The sequence below is a fragment of the Heterodontus francisci genome, chromosome 30, assembly GCF_036365525.1.
Source record: "Heterodontus francisci isolate sHetFra1 chromosome 30, sHetFra1.hap1, whole genome shotgun sequence".
NCBI classification, from domain to species: domain Eukaryota; kingdom Metazoa; phylum Chordata; class Chondrichthyes; order Heterodontiformes; family Heterodontidae; genus Heterodontus; species Heterodontus francisci.
The window spans coordinates 40,185,575-40,208,452 of NC_090400.1; the positions used below are offsets into that span (position 1 = coordinate 40,185,575).

Sequence of the window (22,878 nt, forward strand, 5' to 3'; positions counted from 1 at the left end):
CTTCATTGAAGCACCCATTGTATACTTAGCTAATAAACCAACCATGGCATTGCATACAGGGAGTCACCATGTGTGTCCAGGTGAATTGGTGTTTGAAAAAAAAAAGTTAGGAGACAATTAGACCAAGGTGTGTAGACATAATTCAGACCCCATTTTAAAGTTACAGATCCTGTAGTTATTTTTATATATTGTTACACCAATGTATTTTGTTGAATGATAATTTTCTTTAATCCACTGACTGGAGATCTGAATTTATATATTTAAAAAAAGATATTTTTAAAAGACAAGCTGCCCACAAAGTCATCCTTTAAGCTTAAGATGGTCACTTAGTTTGCTACACTGTATCCTACATTGCAAATGATTGTGAGGAGGGAGATTAACTATCTGTGCATTTCCCAGCTAGAACGAAGACCCAGGAAGTTTAAAGGAACTATCTGTTCTCTCAACAAGCAGAGAAATACTGCTATGTTTGAATCTGAGTGACTGTCATGTGCCAAGCCCCTCCCTAACTGTGGTTTTTAAGCTGGTGTTTTTCTCTATAGCAGAGAAAAAGCAACTGGACTCTGAAATGAGCAGACCCTAAGTGGGTGTTCCTCTCTCTCTCTCTCTCTCTCTCTCTCTCCATTCCAACTTGAAAGCTTTCAAATCCTGCCCTATTGACTGACCACCTTTGCATACACTGGCTACAATCAGAAACCCCTTGGAGGAAATCATTCACATCGCTATTTCCAAGAGACTCATCGAAAAGGTCATCTACCTCTTCAAACTAAAAGCCTCAGGACCACTGAATTCAGCTAGAAGCCAGCCAAATCACCAAACTCTACAGACTGTATACTTTTTTTTTGTTATATGGACTCTAACTCAACCAATCTATCTTTCCCCACTCTGTAACCTCTTTGTGTGTGTGTAAATCTCTAATGTGTGCGACAGTGAAAGTTGGTATGTGTTCATTATTTTATTAGTTCGGTTTAGATACAATAAAGTTAACCTCTTTCTTTGGTTCTTGTCATGATCATGACCAGAACCAAACACCAACTGAATTAGCCAGTACAACCACTTTAAGAAAGAATTAAACCGGTTGTGGTCTAACAAGGAGAGGAAAAAGAGGGAAGTCCTTCAACCCCTCCTCACTTGACCATAACAATATCCATTATAAATCCCTACATCTATATTCATAATGGAAATGGCCTGTGCAAGTTTATCACTCTGTAATTACAGCGTCCTCGTAATGATGCACATTCAGCACCAGGGGACGTAACTGCAGAATAAGTTTACACAGTTCTATTATGAAGACAGACATACACAGAAATTCAGTGCAGATGCATGATTTTTTAAGTTTATTATAAATATTGACAGATGGTACAATCACCTGAAGATTCTCGATGCAGAACTGATGCCCGTACATATCAATGGCCGAGAGGAAAATGGACTCCACCTGGTTGTGACGGAGCTCATAAGAGGGCAAGTGTGAAGCAATTAGAACCTATAAAGAGCAGACCACAGCAATGGAGTAATTTGATTAAAACAGTATATCTGACAGATAAAATTGACAGAACAGTCAATTAAAGCCACTTACACCGATTCAAAAGAACTAAAATGGTTTACTGATCCCCAACAGTAACAATGTATTAGGCAGTTGTTATGCCAATGTGTTTTGTTGAATGATAATTTTCTTTAATCCACTGGCCGGAGATCTGGATTTATATATTTTTTAAATGACATTTTTAAAAAGATAAGCTGCCAGCAAAGTCATCCTTTCGACTTAAGATGATCACCTAGTTTGCTGCACTGTATCCCACACTGCAAAAGACTGTGAGGAGAAACATGAACTGTCTGTGCATTTCCCAGCAAGAACCAAGTCCCAGGAAGTTTAAAGGAACTACCTGTTCTTTCAGCAAGCAGAGAAATACTGCTAACTGCTATGTTTTGAATCACTGAGTGAATGTCATGTGACAAGCCCCTCCCATCTGTGGTTTTAAGCTGGTGTTTTCTCAGCAGCAGAGAAGCAGCACTGGACTCTGACATGAGCAGATCCTCTCTTCCTCCATTCCAGCTTGAAAGTTTTCAAATCCTGCCTGTGGACTGACCACCTTTGCATACACCAGCTACAATCCAAAACCCGTTGCAGGAAATCATTTGCATCGCTATCTCCAAGAGACTCACCGAAACAGTCATCTACCTCTTCAAAGTAAAAGCCTCAGGACCACCAAATTCAGCTAGAAGCCAGCCGAATCACTCAACTTCACACACTGTATACCTTTATGGCCTCCAACTCAACCAATCTATCTTTCCCCACTCTGTAACCTATTTGTGTGTGTGTGTGTAAAACTCTAATGTGTGTATGAAAGTGAAAGTTGGCACGTTGTTTATTATTTTGGTTTAGGTACAATAAAGTTAACCTCTTTCTTTGCTAACTCAAGAAAATCTGTCCGATTACTTACTTGCTATGATTATAACAAGAACCAAACACCTACATTGACCAGTACATTTGCTTTAAGAAAGAATTAAACCTGTTTTGGTCCAACAAGGAGAGGGAAAAGAGGGAAGCACTTCAACCCCTCCTCACTTGACCACAACACAATTTATAAGGTGAAAATTAGCCCAATGAGCTCTCGAAAAAGGAAACTTTACACTTAAATTTAACAATTGGACCCAATGAATTTACTCAAATGATAGTTGCTACTACTAGATTACAATATTATTGTGACAGTTATAACATCAAAGAAATGAGTGCAGGACGAAGGAGACATTGCCAAAGATACTTGATCAAAGTTAACCATGGCGGAGTGCCCATCTTTCACTGGCCCAAAACCAAGAGTGTACACTTCCTGTAGATAGAAACATGTCTCTTCCCACAGACCTTCTAGTGACTTCCCATTCCATAGCTGAGTAGACAAGAGCCCACTTACACTAATCTCCATCTCAAGGGGCTTACACAAGTATGATTTATTTCTTGGTGAAAGGATTTAAATAGGTCTTGGCCCTATGCTCTGGAATCCCACCTCTCAGCCTTTCCAGCTTCCTCGCCTCCTTAAAATTCACCTTTGACCAAGCTTTGTGCACCCCCCCCACCCCCACACACCGCATCGAATACCTATTCTTGGTCTCAGCATCCATTTATATCAGATTATGCCTCAGTGAAGCGTTTTGTGATAGTTTTATATTTTTAAAGGCACTATATACCTGCAAGTAGTTGTCACAACCTGAAGGTCCCGAGTTTAAATCCCAAGTTGTGAAACTGAGCTCAATAAATCTGGTGATTTGTGGGCAATGACCAGAAAGGAAAAAAATGACCATAAAAACTGCTAGATTTTCATTAAAAAATTAACTGGTTCACAAATGTTCTTCAGGAAGGAGAACCTATCCCCCTAACCAATCTGGTCTAAACGCAACTCTAATCCACATTATGTAGTTGACTCAATGCCCGTTGAAGAGGCCATTCAGTCATACAAACAATTGATATTCAATCACCAATTTTTCAGAGCAACAAAGGATGGGTAAAGAATGCAACCTTGTCTACATCATCTGCATCCTGAGAACAAATAAAACATTATCTCAATGATAAGACATCCAATTAAATGGTATATATCTGTAATTGAAAGAAAAATGACTGGTAGGTTTACAAAAAACAATCAAGCTGCCAAAGACATTGAGGAAGTGATCAGGTCAAAGGCGGACATCTTTGGTGCACAGAAACAATGAGAAACTTCGCTGGAAGGGACTGTCTACATCATAGCAAAGCCATAATCAAACACTGATTGTTACTGGGACTGCAACAAAGGCTACCCTCAGTTTAGTTATCAAATCCCAGGTGAATCCAAGTATGTGTAGCCCTTAACTCCAAGGGTGCATTGAAAAATGTTAACATTGACTTTATGGGCATGCATCACACGATCTTAAGAATTAGCACTCAAGTTCCAATGTTGAGACACTTTTTTCTTCTAAAACATCTGAGAATTCACAGGAAGTAAAATGAGAAATACTATGGATGACACAGTGGCTCAGACGACCATATCACTTACTAATTCTACTCCAAGATCAGTGGCACATGTAACTCTGCTCATGTTCTGCCACATGAAGACCCGATCTCAGCCATGCCATTGAAGAAAAGCTGATCTAGGTTTTTTCTGACCAGTGACAGTGAATGGGTGGAAAATGCAGCTCACTGATCAAAGTGCAGACACTGCAATCAAAGGGACACTCACTCTTGGGTTGCTCTTATGCATTCTTTAGAGGCTGGTTTCAAAATGGCAAAAGAAACATGGAAAGAGGGCACTCTCAATCAAAACTTTTCCTAGAGTAGACACACCAAAGGAGAACAGAGAAAAATACCATCTTAAAATAAAATGTTAATAATGTATTCAGTTGCCATATACGAGTGGTTTCTTTCTCCAACAGCAGCCCTAATTTAATTATTGTGGTGAAAAGCTTTGGGGCCTACACCGGCTTTTGCTGAATCTTAATTGTCCTCAGCAAATAAAAATCTAATGTAAATTGTTTTAGAGATGAAAATGATCTTCCTCCCAACTGCCCAGCAAGGTTAACCACTGAATATTTGAGTCACAGACCAGGAAGATTTCAGGTTTCATCCCTGACTATTTTAAGTTAGCGAATTTCAGTTACGATAGCAATACGGGCACTACTATTGGTCCCAGTACAACTGGATTAGGAAAAGGACAGGTAGTCAAGCCTCCTGATCTGCAACAGTATACCTTTTTAAAACACATAATTGGGTATTCCTGCGAGGATGAGCTGTGAGCACTTACATGAGTTACTGATATAGCCCTTTCCCCTCCCCACAGCTTACTAAAAAATTACAAAATTAAGAAAGCTGTTTATGACTGAATTTCTATTTTCACATTAAAACCAAGCAATAACATGCCCAGCAGATATTAAAGACAACAAGCTTACTTTGACATCTGCCAGCCCCCAATATCTAGCAGCAAGATCATAAGAATATGCATTGCTGTTCCTTCACCATCACTGGGTCAAAATCTTGGAGTTCCTGACCTAACACCATTGTGAATACCACCACCACAGGGCTGCAGCGGTTCAAGGAAAAGATCCAACATGATTTTCTCAGGGCAGTTTGTATTGTGGTCAATATTTAATCCTTAACTAACATCACAAAAACAGATAATCTGGTCATTGCTGTGTGCAAGTTGGTAGCCATAATTAACTACATTGCAACAGCGATAATATTTAAAAAGTGCTTAATTGGCTGGAAAGCACTTTGGGATGCCGTGTATTCACGAAAGGCACCTATATTACAGCTAGTGCTTCCTTTGTTCCTGACTAGGAATGAACTACAAAATGCAGCCTTGCCAGCATCAGCCAGAGAGAACAAAAAAAAAGTCTTGTCACATTGTGAAATGTTGTCTGAATTGGCAGAGTTGTGATATAATGATTGAAGTAAAAACATTAAAATAACACACAACTTACATTTATATAGCACATTTAACATAGTAAAACATCCCAAGGTACTTACCAAGAGTGGTTTCAACAAAAAACATTTGGCATTTTTGACACCAAGCCACAGAAGCAGAAGTCAGGACAGACGACTAAAAACTTGATCAAAAAGATCTGTTTTAAGGAGCATCTTAAAAGAGGACAAAGCGATAGAGAGGTGGAGAGGATTAGGGAGAGAATTTCAGAGCTTAGGGCCAAGGTAGCTGAAAGCACGACCGAAAATGGTACAACAATTAAAATCCGGGGTGCGCAAGAGGCCAGAATTAGAGGAGCACAGAGATCTCAAGGACTTGTAGGGCTAGAGGAGGCTACATGGATAGGGAGGGGCAAGGCCATTGAGAGATTTGAAAAAAAAAAGATGAGTTTTAAAACTGAGGTCTTATCAGACAGTGAGCCAGTGAAGGTCAGCAAACACAAGGGTGATGGATCAATGAAATTTAGAGCAAGTTAAGATACAGGCAGCAGTTTTGGATGAGCACCAATTTATGTAGGATGCAGGAAGGAAAGTTGGCCAGAAGAGCATTGGAATAGAGGTAACAAAGGCATAGTGAGGATTTCAGCAGCAGATGAGATGAGGAAGGGTCAGAGTCGAGCAGCATTAGAGGTGGAAGTAGGCAGTCTTGATAATGGTGCAAATATGTGGTCAGAAACTCATCTCCGGTCCAAAGACAACACCAAGGTTGCAAATGGTCTTGCTCAGCTTAGACAATTACCAGGGATGGAAACGGCAGCCAGGAAATTGAGTTTGTGGCGGCAACCAAAGACAAAGGTTTCAATCTTCCCAATGTTTAGGTGGAGGAAATTTCTGTTCATTCAATACTAAAGGTTGGGTAAGCAGTGAGACATATCAGACAGGTTGAGGGGTCCAAGGAGGTGGTGGTGTGATAGACCCCAGTGTCGCTGGCATGTGGATCCTGATGTCGTGCCTTCGGATGACATCGCCAAGGAGTAGTATGTAGATGAGAAATGGAAGGGTGCCAAAGATAGATCCTTGGAGAACTCCAGAGGTAACAGCAAAAGTGGGAAGAGAAGCTATTACACGAAATTCTCTGGCTACAATTAGATAGGTAAGAATTGGGCAGTTCCACCCAGCTGGACAACAGATCAAAGACATTGGAGAAGGATGGGCAGGTGCACACGCACAAAGAAGGGCAGCCTAAATTTCAAGTAAATGGAAAACCCAGATCTTTACCTGACGAGCTCGGAGAGCCACTTTAGCATTGGTGGTCCTGCTGAGCTGTGTCAACTCTGTTAGAATGGCAATCAGCTCATCAGTCAGGGTTGGATCCCGGCCGCACAACTGGTCCTGAAGAAAGACAAACACAAAAATGAGGCTGGATGTTACTTTTTTAAATAAAAAAGTAATACTTTCATTTTCTTTTTTAAAAAAAGCTCAGAGACAGAGCGAGAGAGAGGAACATGGCGGGAGCGAAAGTTTAAAAAGCGCGCCAAAAGCCCAGAGTCGGAAACCGGCGACAGAGAGCGCGAGAGAGCAAGAGAAGCACAGCGAAGCAGAGGGAGCGGAGCAGGGGAAAAAAAATCAAATCGAAAAGTGACATCAGAGTGACGTCACAATCAGCAGTGAGAGCAGGGAAACAGAGAGCCGCTGGCATGAGTATACAGGTAAGCTCTTAATTTAAATCAAATATAGCATCAAACATCATAGGCAAGCAGGTAGGTGACTGGTTTTGGAATAAGCTACCTGTTTGATGCGTATCCGGTAAGTGATTACTGTCCATTCTAATCCTACCGTTTAAAATAGTAAAGGAACTAGTGGTAAGCTTAATAAAGTATAATAAAAAAAAAGGAAAATAAAATAAATAATTGAATAAAATAATTATGTAGTTAATTAAAACACATGAAGGATGGCAGGACAGGTAATGCGTCATGGCTGCAGCATGTGGGAGCTCCTGGATCAGAGTGTGATCCAGGACAAACATGTCTGAAATAAGTGTTTGCGGCTCGAAGAGCTTCGGCTCAGTCATTGAACAGAAGTCCAAGCTGCAGACACATCAGGGAGGGGAAAGTTACCTGGACATTTTGTACCAGGAGGTGGTCACACCCCTTAGGATAGGGTCTTCTGATTTGGTCAGTGGTCAGGGACAGGAGAGTGTGGCTGCAGCTGAGGCAGGTAAGCGGACCCAGAGGGCAGGAGTCTCAGCCGTTGTGATTGTCCAACAGGTTTAGAACGCAAGAACATAAGAAATAGGAGCAGGAGTAGGCCATTCAGCCCCTCCAGCCTGCCCCACCATTCAATAAGATCATGGCTGATCTGTCCCAGGCCTCAACTCCTCTTTCGGGCCTGCTCCACATAACCCTTGACTGAGATTTCTACTTCCTCCTTAAATACATTCAGTGACCTAGCCTCCACAACTCTGAGGTAGAAAATTCCAGAGATTCACCACCCTCAGAAGAAATTTCTTCACATCTCAGTTTTAAATGTGTGCCCCCTTATTCTGTAACTATGTCCCCTAGTTTGCGATTCCCCCACCAATGGAAACATATTCTCAACATCTACCCTGTCAAGCCCCCTTAAAATCTTATATGTTTCAATAAGATCACCCCTCATTCTTCTAAACTCCAATGAATAAAGGCCTAACCTGTTCAATCATTCTTGATAAGGCAACCCCTTCATGTCAGGAATCAGCCTACTGAACCTTTTCTGAACTGCCTCCAATGCGAGTATATCCTTCCTTAAATACAGATGAGCAAGTGGAGGGAGAAAAAAAAGGAATGTAGTAGTAGTAGGGGACAGTATAGTTAGGGGGATTAACACTCTTCTCTGCAGCAAAGAGCAAAAGTCCAGACGGCTGTGTTCCCTGCCCAGTGCCAGGGTTCGGGACATCTGCTCAGGGCTGGTGAGGAACTTACAGTGGGAGGGGGAGGATCCAGTCATCGCGGTCCATGTAAGTATCAATGAAATAGGCAGGACATGGAAAGAGGTTCTGCATAGTCAGTATGAGAAACTAGGCAACAAATTAAGCAGAACCTCAAAAGGTAATCATCTCTGGATTATTACCTAAGGCACATGCAAATTGGCATAGGGCAAATAAGATTACAGAAATTAATGCGTGGCTCAAAGACTGGCGTGGTAGAAGTGGGTTCTGGTTCGTAAGGCACTGACACCAGTACTGGGGAAAGTGGTGGCTGTATCGTTGCAACGGTCTACACCCTAACCATGCTGGGGCCGGTGTTCTAGCGAGCCACTTAACTAGTGAAGCAGAAAGGGTTTTAAACTGAATTGTGGGGACCAGGGATCAAATTTGGGAAGATATGGTAAATCAAGGAGTAGAGACAAGACAAGAGAGAAAGGTATTAATATGGGAAATGATAGATTGTGACAGGAAGGGACAGAGCGCACAAATCTAAGAGTAAATCAACAGATAAGGTGAGAGTTATAAAAATAATAAAAAAGGACAAAACTAAAGGCTCTGTATCTGAATGCACGTAGCATTCGAAACAAAACAGATGAACCGAGAGCACAAATAGAAATAAATATGATCTAATAGCCATTACAGAGACGTGGCTGCATATTAAAGGGTACATGGCATTTAGGAAGGACAGGAAGCTAGGAAAAGGTGGAGTGGTAGCTCTGCTAATTAATGATGGTATTAGCGCAATAGAGAGGAATGACCCAAGTTCAGGAGACCAGGATGTAGAAGCAGTTTGGGTAGAGATCAGATATCATAAAGGCAAGAAGTCACTTGTGGGAGTGGTGGACAGGCCACCTAACATTAACCACACTGTAGGACCAGGTATAAAGGAAGAAATAATGGCAGCTTGTCAGAAAGGTACAGAGATAATTATGGGGGATTTTAACCTACATACAGACTGGAAAAATCAGATGGGCAAATGTAGCCTAGATGAGGAGTACATAGAATGTTTTCGGGATCATTTCTTGGAACAATACGTCCTGGAGCCAACCGGAGAGCAGGCTATACAAGACCTGGTATTGTGCAACGCGATAGGAGTAGTTAATGACCTCATAAATGAGGCGCCCCAAGGTAGCAGCGATCATAATATGATTGAATTTTACATTCAGTTTGAGGGAGAGAAGAGTGGGTCCAAGACGAGTATTTTAAACTTGAGTAAGGGCAATTATGAGGGCATGAAAGCAGAGCTAGCTAAAATGAACTGGCAAATGAGGTTAAGGGATAGGTCAATAGAGATGCAGTGGCAGATATTTAAGGGGATATTTCAGAATACACAGAATAGATACATTTCAATGAGAAAGAAAAATTCCAAGGGTGGGACCGCCATCTGTGGTTAACTAAAACAGTTAAAGATAGTATCAAACTTAAAGAAAAAGCATATCATTGTGCAAAGATGGGAGGCAGGTCAGAAGATTGGACAGAATATAAAAAACAGCAAAGAATGACTAAAAGATTGATAAGGAAGGCAATATTAGAGCACGAGAGAAAGCTAGCTAGAAATATAAAGACAGATAGTAAGCGTTTCTATAGATATTTAAAAAAGAAAATTTAGCAAAGCGAGCGTTGGTCCTATAGAAAATGAGTCTGGGGAATTAATAATGGATAATAAGGAGATGGCAGATGAATTGAACAGATATTTTGCATCAGTCTTCACTATTGAGGATACAAGTAACATCCCAGTATTAACTGTAAGTCAGGAAATGGAAGCGAGGGAGGAACTCAAGAAAATTTCGATCACCAGCGAAGTGATACTGAACAAATTGTTGGAGCTGCGGGCTGACAAGTCCCCGGGTCCTGATGGACTTCATCCTAGGGTGTTAAAAGTGGCTAATGAGATAGTTGATGCGTTAGTTTTAATTTTCCAAAATTGCCTAAATTTGGGGAAGTTTCCGTTAGATTGGAAAATAGCAAATCTAATTCCTTTATCCAAAAAGAGGGAGACAGAAAGCAGGAATCTACAGGCCAGTTAGCTTTACCTCCGTCTTAGGGAAAATGTTGGAAGCGATTATTAAAGACGTTATAGCAGGGCATTCAGAAAAATTCAGGGTAAACAGGCAGAGTCAACATGGTTTTGTGAAAGGGAAATCATGTTTAACCAATTTTTTAAATTTCTTTGAGCTACATGTACTGTGGATAAAGGGGAACCGGTGGATGTACTGTACTTAGATTTCCAGAAGGCATTTGATAAGATGCCACATCAAAAGTTATTGCGGAAAATAAAAGCTCATGGTGTAGGGTGTAACTTATTGGCATAGACAGAAAACAGAGAGTAGGCATAAATGGGTAATTTTCTGGTTGGCAAGATGTAACGAATGGTGTGCCACAGGGATCTGTGCTGGGGCCTCAACTTTTTTCAATTTATATAAATGACTTGGATGAAGGGACCGAAGGTATGGGTGCTAAATTTGCTGACGACACAAAGATAGGTAGGAAAGTAACTGGAGAAGAGGACATAAGGGTCGACAAAGGGAAAGAGATAGGTTAAGCGAGTGGGCAAAGATCTGGCAAATGGAGTATAATGTGGGAAAGTGTGAAATTGTCCACTTTGGCAGGAAGAATAAAAAAGCATATTATCTAAATGGTAAGAAATTGCCAAGCTCTGAGATGCAGAGGGATCTGGGTATCCCAGTGTATGAATTGCAAAACGTTAGTATGTCATACCTGTCATAGCCACTAAGCGCATTGCATTGTTGAACTACAAGAAAGCCCCCAGCAAGTTAACATCCGTAGCACTTAAAGCAGCCAGAAGTGCTGCACAAAGAACAGCCAGGCGTTGTGCTAATGACTATTGGCAACACCTACGCAGTCATATTCAGCTGTCCTCCGACACCAGTAACACCAGAGGAATGTATGATGGCATTAAGAGAGCTTTTGGGCCAACCATGAGGAAGATCACCCCCCGCTCAAGTCTAAATCAGGGGATACAATCACTGACTAACACAAGCAAATGGACCGCTGGGTGGAGCACTACCTAGAACTGTACTCCAGGGAAAATGTTGTCACTGAGACCGCCCTCAACGCAGCCCAGTCTCTGCCAGTCATGGATGAGCTGGACGAACAGCCAACAAAATTGGAACTCAGTGATGCCATTGATTCTCTAGCCAGTGGAAAAGCCCCTGGGAAGGACGGCATTACCCCTGAAATAATCAAGAGTGCCAAGCCTGCTATACTTTCAGCACTCTACGAACTGCTTTGCCTGTGCTGGGATGAGGGAGCAGTACCACAGGACATGCGCGTTGCCAATATCATCACCCTCTATAAGAACAAGGGTGACCGCGGTGACCGCAACAACTACCGCGGAATCTCCCTGCTCAGCACAGTGGGAAAAGTCTTCGCTCGAGCCGCTTTAAACAGGCTCCAGAAGCTGGCTGAGCGTGTCTACCCTGAGGCACAGCGTGGCTTTCGAGCAGAGAGATCCACCATTGACATGCTGTTCGCCCTTCGCCAGCGACAAGAGAAATGCCGCGAACAACAGATGCCCCTCTATGTTGCTTTCATTGATCTCACCAAAGCCTTTGACCTCGTTAGCAGACGTGGTCTCTTCAGACTACTAGCAAAGATCGGATGTCCACCAAAGCTACTAAGTATCATCACCTCATTCCATGACAATATGAAAGGCACAATTCAGCATAGCAGCGCCTCATCAGACCCCTTTCCTATCCTGAGTGGCGTGAAACAGGGCTGTGTTCTCGCACCTACACTGTTTGGGATTTTCTTCTCCCTGCTGCTCTCACATGCATTCAAGTCTTCAGAAGGAATTTTCCTCCACACAAGATCAGATGGCAGTTTGTTCAACCTTGCCCGTCTAAGAGCGAAGACCAAAGTACGGAAAGTCCTCATCAGGGAACTCCTCTTTGCTGACGATGCTGCATTAACATCCCACACTGAAGAGTGTCTGCAGAGACTCATCAACAGAATTGCAGCTCCCTGCAACGAATTTGGCCTAACCATCAGCCTCAAGAAAACAAACATAATGGGACAAGACATCAGAAATGCTCCATCCATCAAGATCAGCGACCACGCTCTGGAAGTGGTTCAAGAGTTCACCTACCTAGGTTCAACTATTACCAGTAACCTGTCTCTCGATGCAGAAATCAACAAGCGCATGGGAAAGGCTTCCACTGCTATGTCCAGACTGGCCAAGAGAGTGTGGGAAAATGGTGCACTGACACGGAACACAAAGGTCCGAGTATATCAAGCCTGTGCCCGCAGAGGCCTGGACAACGTATGTCAGCCAAGAGCGATGTCTCAATACTTTCCATCTTCGCTGCCTCCGGAGAATCCTCAGCATCAGCTGGCAGGACCGTATCTCCAACGCAGAAGTCCTCGAGGCGGCCAACATCCACAGCATCTACACCCTACTGAGCCAGTGGCGCTTGAGATGGCTTGGTCATGTGAGCCGCATGGAAGATGGCAGGATCCCCAAGGACACATTGTACAGCGAGCTCGCCACTGGTATCAGAGCTACCAGCCGTCCATGTCTCTGCTTTAAAGATGTCTGCAAACGCGACACGAAGTCCTGTGACATTGATCACAAGTCGTGGGAGTCAATTGTCAGTGATCGCCAGAGCTGGCGGACAGCCACAAAGGTGGGGCTAAACAGTGGCGAGTCGAAGAGAGTTAACAGTTGGCAGGAAAAAAGACAGAAGCGCAAGTGGAGAGCCAACTGTGTAACAGCCCCGACAACCAATTTTATCTGCAGCACCTGTGGAAGAGTCTGTCACTCTAGAATTGGCCTTTATAGCCACTCCAGGCGCTGCTTCACAAACCACTGACCACCTCCAGGCACTTACCCATTGTCTCTCGAGACAAGAAGGCCAAAGAAGAAGTATGCAGATACAGCACGTAATTAGGAAAGCTAACAGAATGTTATCGTTTATCGCGAGGGGAATTGAATACAAAAGTAAGGAGGTTATGCTTCAGCTATACAGGGCATTGGTGAGACCACATCTGGAGTACTGTGTACATTACTGGTCTCCTTATTTAAGGAAGGATGTAAATGCTTGGAGACAGTACAGAGAAGGTTTACTTGACCAATACCTGGAATGGGCGGGCTGTCTTATGAGGCAAGATTGGACAGGCTAGTTTGTATCCGCTGGAATTTAGAACAGTAAGAGGTAACTTGATTGAAACATAAAAGATCCTGAGTGGTCCTGACAGGGTGGATATGGAAAGGATGTTTCCCCTTTTGGGAGAATCTAGATAGATTCTTGATGAGCAAGGGGATGGAAGGTTACCGGGGGTGTGGAAATGTGGAGTAATCAGTTCAGCCATTATTGAATGGCGGAGCAGGCTTGAAAGGCTTGAAGGGCTGAGTGGCCTACTCCTGCTCCTAATTCATATGCGAGAGAGAAATAACTGCAATATCAATGGTCAAACAGACTTTATAATAAAAATAACAAGTTAATCTGTAATTCAGCTGTGTAAATCACTGCCTCATGTATGGTTTAACCCACTGCCCTTAAAATAAAAGCTTCTGTTCAGACATCAAAAAACACACAATTATTGGGTTGTGCCACATTATAATCACAACTTTCCTTCAGTCCAACTGCAGAAGCACATGACCCGCTGTTACTCTATTTAAAACACTCGATTATTCTGCATTCTCAGCAGGGACAGTAAAGGACAGGGTGATGGTCAGGAGGGCAAATGCATGGCTGGGTGTCTGTCAGTGTGCCACCCACTGAAGCAATTAGTTTGAATGGTCTGAAAAATTAGCACTCAGAACAAAGCAGAATAGAATGGTAACAAATTAACATCAGCGCTATGTTTTATCATCTCTGGCTCCATATCTCCATTTAACTCTTTCAGTACTGCTCCAGCAATTCTGTACTGAAATCACGAAACTACCTTTTTTTAAAAAAAATCTCTATATAGAATATTCTATGTTAAATACGATTCTGCCTTAACAAAATCAGAAGATATTCGGTGACCAAAATCACCACTCTACTTTTATAACTTCTAACAAAGGAAAACATTTTTTTTTAGAAATCAGACTTTAATTATTTTCCAGCAGCTCAGCAAAGTGAGCTTTCATTATCTGTGTGCAAGTTTCCTTTTTTTTGTCCTCTGCAAAATGCCAGCAGTGGTGTCGGGTGCAGTCTGCCCTCGCACAATGTCAGTGAACAAAGCCATCTCCCACTCTTTGAAAAGGACTAGCACCTCCATGACACCCCCATGTAATTACACACTTCAATGACTGGACTCTGAAGAAAATTGAAGGCCTGCAAAGAGAACAGCTGCCGTTTCGTTCTCCATCACCACAGCGTGATTACATGAGAAATGAACAGCCCTGCTCAAAGCTACTTCAGAAATCTCAAAGGAAATACTGCTTTGTGTTAGAATAATGAGATTCTTATGGCCAAGCATTACTTAAAATCACATGAAATATTATATAGACGTATCGCTCGAGATTAGCACATTGGAAGCTGGAATTTGTGGGCATAACAGAGCTTAACTTACAATAAGCATTGTAACTAGAAGGTTCTTCTTGGTGACTTGGGCGTGGGAGAAGATGTAGTTCAGAACTGTAGTCATGTCTCCTTTATGGTCCTCTCGAAGGGTAAAGACACATTTTTCATAATGGCCTGCAGTTTGAAAAAGATATTAAAGATAAATATCACTCTACTAGAGCTAGCATGAAGGCTATCTTTTCAGCCTCTAAACCTTTTCTGAGAGAAACCTTTTGAACTTTTTTCCTGCTCTTATTTCACTTACAGTCAAACCTCGAAGAAGAATTCTGATACTATGAATACCCCATTAATATGAATTCAATTTATCGGACCCAAAAAAGTCACAATATATTTCAAGTTACTGCTGTATAACTTCATATAAAAATTCAGTTTGCTTAATGCAGATTATTTTCCGCTGTCAAAATATAGCTTTGATGCATAATTTTCAAATGAAAGCCCAGAGCTGCCAATCAACTGCTGCAAAACAAAAATCTAAACATTCAATATGAAGTGAAAAATCCAATTTAAATGCATGCTCTAAAATATAAATGTATATTGTCAAAGTATTTTTGGGTCAATGAGGATTAAGTAGACTTGCATTTATATAGTTTCTGATCATGTTTCAAACTACTTCACATACAGTGTAGCAACTGTTGCTATGTAGGCAATAATGTGACAACCATTTTGCATACAGCAAGAGTCAATATGCATCAATGATGAATGACAAGATAATCTGTTTTTTGGTTGCAACGGTTGAGAGCGAACTATCAGCCAACACAGTGATCTTCAAACAGCACTATGGGTTATTAATTGCCCACCTGATCCATTGGAAAACACTTGGTTGAATGTCTCTAATAATACAGCACCCCTTCAGTGCTGCAGCAGAATGACAGTCTATATTCAATGTTCAGGCCCAGGTTTGGGGCTTAAACCCAAAGGAGACAAATACCAAACTAAGCCTGACAATTACACATGACCAATTAAGTTTCTACATGATTTTAGCCTTTATTCTCTCCAGGATGGCACTGAAAACTGGAATAACTAAGAAAAAGACAATTTATTTCAAATATATAAAATATATTGATAGATCGATAATGTGGACTTCCTTAATGTTCCATCAAATTACATCACATTATATTTAATTAAATTACTTTTGTATTAGTAGTAGTCTGGCAATACCTGGGGAGAGTTGCAATGTTAAATCATTTTGCTGAAAGCATATTAATTAGAATTGCAAATGATGTGCAAGTTGGAGTTTTCAAAATTCTGCAACCCCATCTGAGTCAGAATACAGCCAAATGATTTTTTCCCCACTCAGTAGCTTTGCGCTCAATTGCATGTAGAGTAATACAATTGCATTTTAAAGAATAAACTTGAGAGCGCAGCACCCATGTGCATAACGCATTATCTAAAAGATTATAAAAGGGAAGCTGTTCAGCTGTGACAATACAAGGAGCATTTGTTAAGTACTCAGGCTATTATATATCGCACTCTCGCCTCCAAGCTTTTCTACGCTCCATCTTCTTTCCTAGTTTATCATTGCTGCTATGGTCACTGTTATTTGAAACCAGTCTTCCTTGTTCCTATTCCGATCAAAATATGGTGCCTGTCCCTTTCAGATCTTCGAATCATGACTCATGACAGTCTCCCACTCTAACTTCCTGATTTATTTCATTTCTATACTCCAGCCAACCCAAGTGGTGATCTGCACTATAGGCCTTCGGGGCTACCAGCTTCAATCTCCCAGCCTTTTGCTTCAAGCATTTCCATCATCAGAATTCAGCCTCAACACAGGACCTCCCCGTTCCCCCAGACCCAATACTTGTGCTTCACACTGTAGATGCACGCTCTCCTTCTAATGACCTCCTGTAACTTTTAAAATTACTTGAAATAATATGAAGAGATCTCTTATCTGTTACATTAAGCAGTCTACAGCAGGTTCTTTAAAAAAAAATTGTGCATTCTAGTGGTTTCAACTGGGTCAAAAAAAAAAAATCAGATGATACACGGATTCATGATTATAGGAAAATGATATCATGTAACAAATTCTATATTGTTTTGATACTAATGTGGGCCTAAGTTAAAATGGAATGTTCTCTTAATGCCATAAAGTTTAATTTCTGTAAGTCTCTCAGAGTTTACTTGCTTCTTTGTGAGGGATGTTCTCAGACTGGTAGGCGTTTTTAAATTTTCCACTCTAAATCCAAAGAAAAAAAAAGATTGCCTTTTGCTTTCCTTTACTTCTGTTACTTTGAAGTGTGACAGGAAACTGTTGAAGCAGATAGACAGATTAGACAGACAGACATGAGTTGACAATTTTGTTAGTGTAGGAAGTGTTTTCACTGTGCTACATTTATTGTATGCACATCTAAGCAACAGATCTACACATTTCACTGATAAGATTTGCAATTTTTATCAAAATGACTGCTGTGCTTTGTTCTCCAACCAAAGTGAAAAAATACAAGGGAGAAGGTGCTTGCTGTTGTTAGGACCGAGGCAGGAGGAGTGCACTGTCTTTCTCTAGTTCCACTTCTCCACAGGTCACAACATATACTTAAAAGTTTACCCAGTTACCGATATGACCAATTATATACACTTTTTATTTCAGAATAAAATCCACCAACCAGGTTTATTTAATAAACAAGAAAATTATCAATTTATTATGAAACAAGACTTATTCAGTAAAGATGCATAGATTGAAATATGAACATTCCCTTCTAAATTAGCCCAACACACACACAGGTTAAAGACAAAAAAAAACTTTTGGCCAAACACTTGATAATTCTTGAAGGAAAGGGAGAAGATATGGTAGGATATTCTGGCATCGCAAATACGCATAGACTACTGTCACTGGGATCTTTTTGGAGCAGTTCTCTGCAGGCAATGTCAAGGATTAGTCTGGCAGGTTTTCCAGGAGAAATGTGGCATCAGGGGTTTCAGCTATCACTGGATTCTCAGGGTTTCTCAGAGAGGTGGAGAAAGAATGAACTGATGTTTTCTCTCTTAGCAGGCTGACCCAACTGACTCAAAACAATATCCAAAATGAAACTAACTCTTGACCACCATAAATACTGACATGTCACTCCTCTGTAAACAACTCCCCCAGGCACCAAGGGACTTGCTGTTGACCTAGCTGAAGACATATGCCTTCCAGTAAGTGTGTTTCTATACTAAGTCCCAAAGTCCTTCCAGTGACTTTTTAAAAAAAAAAGTCCAGCATCTATGTAATCTCTTCAGTCCTCCAGAGGAATCCATTTCCACAATTTTAAAACACGAGTCCTCACAAAATATTAAAAAATGAAAGTACTTTCATAACACTGTAAAGAAATGGCTGAAATGACCTTTTGCCTACAGTTCACCAAAGTTTTCTACTGATCTGACCTCCATCACTACTATCTAAACCAATGCTGAACATCCGGGCAGCCAGTAAACCAATAGATTAATCTGTAGGGACCTAATGAAAATTGGCTAAACTGGGCTTCCAAGACTGATATGACAACTACCATTAACCTATGGTCCCCCACAACTATTTTATAGATTCAAATGTTAATGAAAATATCACCTTGGATATACTCACCACTGACAACAGAAATGGACATTCAGTACATCATGCCTGCCAGTGTTTTATCCACATAAGTACTTAGTCTAATCCCATTCTTCACTATGCCTGTTAGTACGCTTATTTTTCAAAAAACTCTCATCTACAAGAGAACCAGATAACTGAAACTCTTTGTGGTCTGGAGAATTTGTTCCCTGGTATGCATCAATGCTTTTTAAAATTTCCACATTTTTAATGAAGCTTGCACTCAAAGTGAGGGATGTTAGCTTTGGGGAATAGCATAGTTTCAATGCCCATGAGCATCCCCAGTAAAGGCTCCCGGTATCATGCATGTCCCAATTCCAGATTCAGATGCCTTCCCCACCTCTCCAGTGCAAATATTTCCATTTACCTTTTGTCACTGCCCAGTCAGGTTGCCAAACTGAGGCAAATTCTAGGTAGTTTTGCACTAAGCATTTGCTCCCTCTAAGAAATGGTTAGAAATTATCAACATTTATTTAACATATACAGTACAATGATTTTGGATCACTGAATCAACCCTAAAATCTGGATTTAGCCCAACTATAAATCTGAGTTTGAGAGTATGGTACATTGTTCACCTAGAGGAAGTGGTAAGTCCAATAAAATTTTGCCTTTTGTTTTTTTTTAAGAATAGCTCTTTAAAATAGTATAATTCCTTTTCCTTAGCTTTGGAGCAGGTAGATGTCTAACACTGTGGAAAACAATGAATGATCACATTAGTTATTCATTTGAATCTTCTGAAGAGGTGTTTGGGGACTCGAGCCATTACTCAGCTCCTTACAGCATGACTCAGTGTATAAATGCACTACCGCATATACTGCTGCGTCACAAAGACTAGGAAAGGTCATGATCAACTGCTAATATAGAGCTAGCTAATGTCAGTCATCGCACCGATGGAACACAATTGGTTTCAGGAAGGGAGCACAATCCATTGCTGGATATTTAAAATGTGTGGACAACAGGTGAATAAAAGATCAGGCTTTCTGCAATTGATTAACCCACCAATACTCAAGTGTGAAAACTATCCATTTGAGTGATATACCAGAGAGCATTTTGCAAACATGGTCTAGCAAGAATAACTGCCTTCAGATTAAGACTGGACAAAAGAAAGGAAACTGAAAACATAAAATTATCAAGAAATCTTTGTAAAACTGGGTGGAATACTGTCAACTGGAAGGTTCAACACTCTTTGCTTATGAATGGAAGTCAAAAGGATGATCTTTCATAGATCCTTGGTTTCTTGAACCTGGAGACTACCTCCTCGACCTTCTCATCAAACAGCAATGTTCATACAGTATTAGCTCGTATCGACAAGACGCTAAGCCAATATATTTCTGTAGCATCTTGGCTTTGTGCGGTCTGCATTCCTGAATTATAGGCATTTCATAACACTGGAGTCTGTCCATCTGCTGGGGTTGGCAAAGCATCATACTATCTTTCAAACGACTGAACCAATGAAACATAAAATTTGTCCAACACAACTGGTAGGCTGCAATTTAGGTCCACACCATATACTCTCAAAACATAGCCTGAATGACAACTAGCTGTCCAAATTCCTGGGTTGAGAGCGGTGAGTTTTGCAGATCTTGCTAATCATGGTGTGAGTGAGACTTTTGTGCAATATTATTTAGACAGCTGAAGGGTTAGTGAAAATGACTCAAGAAATCTTTTGTACAATAAATATCGCAACAATAAAATGCAACGAGGGGCACCTTGTTGGGTCATTAAATATTAAATGCATCTCCTTCCCCTGAAAGAGGTGTCCTACAACTCACCACCACCCCTAACATGCATCATACATGGAACTTCCAAATTTAGTTGAGAATTTTGGTGTAGCTTGATTCACGGACCTTGTGTTCACCATGGGTGTTGTTGGGTCAGATTGCAATTATCTGTTTATGCTGGAAATGAACTTAATCAGTTACTCTGCAACCTTTTTGGTCAATTGCATTGAAGGTCATCAAAAGGAAAGATAATATTTGATAATGGTATCAGTGTTTTCTATAATATAGATGTGTATGCATAGTATTTTTCAACATGCATACAATTGTTTGCATATATTGCGATATAGACACACAGAAAATGGGCACCTTGATTTTGGGGCCATTTTTCTTGACAATATTGGAAAACAAAAAATATTATAGGAGTCTTAAATCATGATGACAAGGGTTACCTCACTTTCACCAATATTGCTTTTTATTACACCCTGAAAGCCAAATCCTAACTTCTGGATTATCTAAAATGGAGAGACTGTTGATTGGGAATTCCCCGAGAGTCTGGGTGTACATCCTCAATGTGGGGACCATGCAAATTTGAGGATGGATTTCGCCCTCAAGATCTTTGATAATGTGTCTATCTTTACCATAGAATTCAGCTCAGTTCCAACTTTAGCACCAACTCAACTTCCAAATTGGCTTTTCACACCAACAGTGCCATGGACCTTTGGAACAGTAATTCTGGGCACCATCTCATTTTAATTATTGACTTTTGGATATACGAAAGGACTTGCAAAGCAATGTCATGATTCGTTGGTAGGTACCAAAGAGGACCAATCCTCCTCATCCAGCGCTAACTGGGAATAATATGAGTGTTAACAGACTAGAAGTACGCTAAGCCTGGAGCTTTATCACAGAGACCATCAAGATCTGAGGCTTTATTTTACCACTGCAGGCACGTATGAGGGCACTGGACTGGAGCGACAAAAAGGAAATTACGTTGCTGCACGTGACTTAAAAGGAGCTGTAAGCTTGAACAGTCAAGTCAAATGGAAGCCCCATGAGAGATGGCAAAGGGGACTTAGAATTTGTCAAATAACAGGGGTAGGATTTGCCTGTGGATAGCCTTTAAAGACTCGTGGCAAGTTTTAAATCCATTTATGCCTGCTGGTCTTCATGCTTGTTTAAAAGTGCCATTTTCAGTTAATGAGTTTGTGTTCCTGTGTCATTAGTAGGATGCCATCAACACCCCAAGCAGGAATCCAGGCATCCCTGCAGCATGTGATTAAAAGGACAGTACTGTGGTTCCAGGCAGTAGGGAAAACAAGTATAAGTGTGAAGAATGATGGTACAGAAATAGATGGAGGCTGCTATTTCGAATGTGAGGCTTCTGTTTTAATTTCAAGTGTCAGGGAGCAGTTGTATGATCAGGGATGCGAGGATTCTTGCTCTGTGGTAGGGAAACAGCTAACTGCGGTTCAGGTGAGGACCAGTCAAGGGGGCTTGTGGCCCCTCATTTGGCTCCAAACAAGTCATTTTTTTTTTTTTTTTTTTAAGTTTTTTAGTTTTAGAGATACAGCACTGAAACAGGCCCTTCGGCCCACCGAGTCCGTGCCGACCATCAACCACCCATTTATACTAATCCTACACTAATTCCATATTCCTACCACATCCCCACCTGTCCCTATATTTCCCTACCACCTACCTATACTAGAGGCAATTGCTACTGGCCAATTTACCTATCAACCTGCAAGTCTTTAGCATGTGGGAGGAAACCGGAGCACCCGGAGGAAACCCACGCAGACACAGGGAGAACTTGCAAACTCCACACAGGCAGTACCCAGAATTGAACCCGGGTCACAGGAGCTGTGAGGCTGCGGTGCTAACCACTGCGCCACTGTGCCGCCCCAAGTCATACTGAAAAAGACAGGGGTGCAGCATGGAATACGGCCTCCATCACCAAATGTCAAGGACAAACTGCATTCAGCAACAAGTAGAGATAGTAAAACTATTTTTCATGTATAAAACCAAAAATAATGATCTTACTTAACAATACTAGCCTGTTCTTCCACGACAGAAGGCAGAAAAACAGCAGATCTAAAATGAGCACCAGATTTTTCGGGGAGCAGTTTGCCTCCGAGCTGTATCAAGTGTTATAAGAGGAAAATTGAGTGCAAAGGTCTCCAACATTCATTTAATGAAATTTACTTGTAGCGCCCACTTTGGGTTCAGATACCAGAAAAGCCACAAAAGAAGTTTGCGAGTAGTGTTGTTCAGGAGCAAATGGAAGCAAAGGGTTAGTACCCATTTTTCCTCTGCACTGTACTCATATTTCTAATGCTAGAAGAAAAGCAGTGGATAATAAGCCCCACTCATTGCTCCAATCTGTGACAAAGTCTTCCTTGCAGCCATTGCAGATATTTGAAAAGCAGCTTCTTGAACACCACTGGAGCGAAGCTTGAATTGCTGTTCACAATGGGAGCTTGTGCTGGCAGCATGTTCCCAGCATTTCAACACAAAACAATTCCCTTATGTCACTCAATTACAGTTACAGAACCCACTGTACCATCCAAACTTACTTCTGTTTTCTCCCTTTTACTCTATTTTACTCCCTGCATCAGTCCGTGGTCAGAGGTGAGACGAACAACCAACAACCATCAATAAACTTTCCAAGCAACTGCTAAGAGATAGCTGAGCATGGTGCAGGCCAACCTACCTTTCATGTTTCT

General features: G+C 41.2%; 1 protein-coding gene across 2 annotated transcripts in view; it reads right to left on the reverse strand.

Moving 5' to 3' along the window:
• Positions 1-22,878, reverse strand: part of acaca (acetyl-CoA carboxylase alpha) — a 320,877-nt gene that overhangs the window by 224,842 nt on the left and 73,157 nt on the right. For both annotated transcript variants that reach the window (XM_068010389.1, XM_068010388.1), the window contains exons 24-26: positions 14,865-14,989; positions 6,662-6,775; positions 1,370-1,483 (exon numbers count right to left, since the gene is read on the reverse strand). In XM_068010389.1, the coding sequence (XP_067866490.1) occupies positions 1,370-1,483; positions 6,662-6,775; positions 14,865-14,989 (353 nt within the window). The remainder of the gene's footprint in view (positions 1-1,369; positions 1,484-6,661; positions 6,776-14,864; positions 14,990-22,878) is intronic.